The sequence below is a fragment of the Equus quagga genome, chromosome 13 (assembly GCF_021613505.1).
Source record: "Equus quagga isolate Etosha38 chromosome 13, UCLA_HA_Equagga_1.0, whole genome shotgun sequence".
Classification (NCBI taxonomy): domain Eukaryota; kingdom Metazoa; phylum Chordata; class Mammalia; order Perissodactyla; family Equidae; genus Equus; species Equus quagga.
In genome coordinates this window covers 86702349-86706375 of record NC_060279.1, presented here as the reverse complement: position 1 = coordinate 86706375, position 4027 = coordinate 86702349, and the positions used below count along the sequence as shown (strand labels likewise).

At 35.5% G+C, this 4027-nt stretch overlaps 1 protein-coding gene across 1 annotated transcript; it reads left to right on the top strand.

The window, feature by feature from the left end:
* Positions 1 to 342: 342 nt before the first annotated feature.
* LOC124251527 (vomeronasal type-1 receptor 4-like) lies at positions 343 to 1368 on the top strand. Its single transcript, XM_046684403.1, has one exon. The coding sequence runs from the start codon at positions 343 to 345 to the stop codon at positions 1366 to 1368; it is 1026 nt and encodes a 341-aa protein (XP_046540359.1).
* The last annotated feature ends 2659 nt before the right edge of the window (positions 1369 to 4027 follow it).

Here is a 4027-nt window from a genome sequence, read left to right as displayed (position 1 = left end):
TAGCATATTATGGATTAAATGCACCACTTTTGTTATCAGCCCAGCCAGGTTCAAATTCTCACTCCGTTCCTAACCAGTGGGTAAATTTAAGGGAAACACTTAACCTTTCATTGCCTATAGTTTCCTCATCTTTGTAAGAAATGTAATAGTGCCTGCACCAGGAATTTGTGAGGAATAAAGCAATTACAGCATGTGTGGCCTTCATGGCAATGATTCCTACATTGCAGGGGTTTTTAATTGTTAGACTTTCAACTTTTGGAAGCCTGAAAATGACAGAAAAACTAAGTAATTTCATAAAAGTAGGGACTCTTCATAAGTGGCAAATATTGGATTTCAGTTGACATGATACACATAGGCCATGTCTCATGTTCCCTTGCAGGATCCTCTAACTCAGAAGACAAGTATCTGTCACTGACAACCGACAGGATGGCCTCTAGCGAATTAGCAGTAGGAGTGATCTTCTTATTACAGACCACATTCGGAATCCTGGGGAATTTCTCCCTTCTTTGCCATTATCTTTTCCTTTATTTCACTGGGCCTAGGCTAAGATCCACAGATTTGATTGTCAAGAACCTGATTGTAGCCAACTTACTGGTTCTATTCTCTAGCGGACTCCCCTATACATTGTCATCTTTTGGGTGGTATCAGGTCTTCAGTGATTTTGGATGCAGATTTTTTTTCTATGTTCGTGGTGTGGGCAGGGGTGTGTCTATCGGCACCACCTGCCTCTTGAGTGTCTTCCAGGCCATCATGATCTGCCCCAGAAACTACAGGTGGGCAGAGCTTAAAATGAAAGCTCTCAAGTGCATGGTCCCTTCAATTTTCTTGTGCTGGGTCCTGCACATGCTGATAAGCGTTATGTACGCTATGTTTGTGAGCAGCAATTGGAGCAAGAAAAATATCACAAACCGAAAAGCATTTGGATACTGTTCTGCTGTTCGTCATGACAAAACCAGAGACTCTTTATATGCAGCATTGCTATCAGTCCCTGATGTTTTCAGTTTGGTGCTCATGATGTGGGCCAGTGGTTCCATGGTTTTCATACTGTACAGGCACAAGCAGAGGGTCCAACACATTCATAGGACCAATGTCTCCTCCAGATCCTCCCCGGAGTCCAGAGCTACTAAAACCATCCTTCTCCTGGTGAGCACCTTTGTGTATTTTTACACCCTTTCTTCCATCTTTCATGTATGTTTGGCTCTCTCTCACAATCCTAGCTGGCTTCTTTTCAATATCAAGTCAATAATCACTCTATGTTTCCCAACTGCCAGCCCTTTTCTGCTTATGACCCGTGACTCCAGTGTATCCAGTCTTTGCTTTGCCTGGATAAGGAATACAAAATCTCTTAATCTTATGAGAAATCTATGAATTCTGTGTATTTGCACAATGTTTGTTTGGTAATTCACTCGTAGTCTTCAGAGTTCTAAGTACATTTATGAGTAGTTGACCAGAGACTGTAAACAGGTCATGCTGAGTGTCTTCTTTAAAATAAAAAATAAGACATAACAGTAATTGTAATAAAATATTGTATACTTATCATGTAAATACTCATGTGATTGAGATTTTACTAATGATTTCTGTTGGGGAGTGCAGAATTTATGCAATAATAAAATCAAGTACTAAAAATATCTAGACATTATGGAGATTTCTTTGAGTGTGTAATGTAAATCTACTACAGTAAATTTCCCAGAAATGAACTAGTCATGGAATTTCTTGAAAAGGTACTTGGAAATGGAACAACATGTGTCATATCATTACTGAAACTGAAGACCCTAGTGCTAGAGGGGAAACTGGATCAGTGATAAAACTTTTCAGAGTCACCTATGAGTTTTGTACATTACATCTTTAGAGAAGCAGCAGTCATTTATTTCAAATATGATGTTATGAAGGGAGATGAGCAAGTTTAAACATTTTCAGGTAGAAATGGTCAGGTTGTTCTGGAGTAGGAGAAAAGAGAGCATAAAAGTACATTTTAGCTGATTTTTAAACAACATCGTGTAAGTGTCCCTATTTTAACAGAGGTGAATTGCAAGGAACTGTGTTCTGGAGATGGCAGATTTTTCTTTTTTTGCGAAGATGGTTTGAGCATGTTGGCAAGAAAGAGGTTTGAAGGTGCACACCCCTGTCTCTAAAATGATGAAATTAGTTTATAATGGAGACTTCCATTAAATATGGAGCACTGTAGGAAGAGCCATTTGAAAGAGAAAGACATGAATCCATTCTATTTATGTGGATTTTGTGGCTCCTTGATTTTCCAGGAGGAAAGTGGATACTTCCTCAATATTAGGAGAGATTTTTATACATTTTTCTCTGTACTTGCATTCTGAAGCTGATGCAAACTATTGAGAATTCAACAATTTGAAAAACAAAATAATTATTTTGGCCTAATGAATATATATATCCAACCTTGTAACACAAAGAGGAACTCCTATTTATGATTAAAATAGACATATATTTACCAGAAATTAGATCACAAAGCAAAAAGAAGTGAAAATAGAAATATATAGAAACACATATGCTTACATTGTGTATATAAATATATTTACAGGTCTATGTGAGATCTATGTGTATTTATGTGTATATCCATAGAAAGTAAATCATGTTTATTATCCATTAACCAATATATTGGAAACTTGTAAATTAAGAAAAATTGAACATAATTATTTTTAATATTTATTAAATAATACAAGTAATTAATTATTAATTGCAATAATGATAAATCTTTAAGTATATGTTAGCTGATATATATATATTATGATTCTAGTTGTTTAATTGTTAAAATTACATAAAATTTATTTTCCATATTCCCACTTTAATTCTATTATTTGGCCATATCTCTTCAAAAACTGTGAATTAGTGCACTAAAAGGTGTTTGATTTTAAAATAAGTAATTAGTCTATTTAAGTTAAATATAATAATTGATGCATTGCGATACCAATGGAATTTATTTTCTTATTTTATCTATGTTAACTTCTTTTGTATTAATATTTAAATGCCTTCCTTCATAATTCTACACTATAATGGCCCCTTTTCTTTGCAAGTTGTATAATCATTATTTGTTTCTTTTTATCTATAAATTTCAGCACACAGTTAAAAGCTAATCACAGCATTACTGTATTTGTTACTATTAAACCCCACCTTTTCAATATAAGGGCATTACAATACTAATCTATTCACCATATCCCACCTTTTGATTGGCGATATGTATTTAAAAATTTAGGGGCTGGCTCCGTGGCCGAGTGGTTAAGTTCGCACGCTCCGCTGCCACGGCCCAGGGTTCGCCTCCTGGGCGCGGACATGGCACCGCTCGTCAGGCCACGTTGAGGCGGCGTCCCACATCTCACAACTAGAAGGACCTGCAACTAAGATATACAACTATGTATGTGGGGGGTTGGGAAGGTAAAGCAGAAAAAAAAAAGAAGAAGATTGACAACAGTTGTTAGCTCAGGTGCCAATCTTCAACAACAAAAAAAATGCACCTCAATTTAAAAAAAAAAAATTTAAAGACATGCACAGGTCATGAGTGCATAGCTCAATGAAAATTCACAAAGGGAAAACAATCTGTACTCAGTACTTAGATCAATAAAGAGAATGTTGTCAGACCCCAAGAAGACCATCGTGCTCCCTCCCAGTCAGTATTCTTCAGGGGAAACACTAGTCAGACAGCTAACAGCACAGATCACATTAGCCTGTTTTGCATTTTAGATGAAAAAATAATAGAGCCTTAACTCTTTTGTATTTGGCTTTTGTAATTCTTTATGTTGTTCATGAATTTATTGCTGCATGTTGTTATTTATCATTCATTTGTATTTTTATATAGGTTTCTATTGTGTGAACAGAAAACAACTAATTTAATCATTCCACTGTTAAAAAGCATATGAGTAGTTTTCAATTTGAGACTATTAAGAATAGTACTGATATGTAAATTTAGAACATGTTTTATGACACACATACAAATTTTTGTTGGCTGCATATGTAATAACAGAACTGTTTGGTGACAAGATTATGTCTATGTTTATAAGTAACA

Bases quoted from the DNA above. Each gene is read 5' to 3' on its own strand.
- LOC124251527 (XM_046684403.1), top strand. From the start codon at position 343: ATGATACACATAGGCCATGTCTCATGTTCCCTTGCAGGATCCTCTAAC.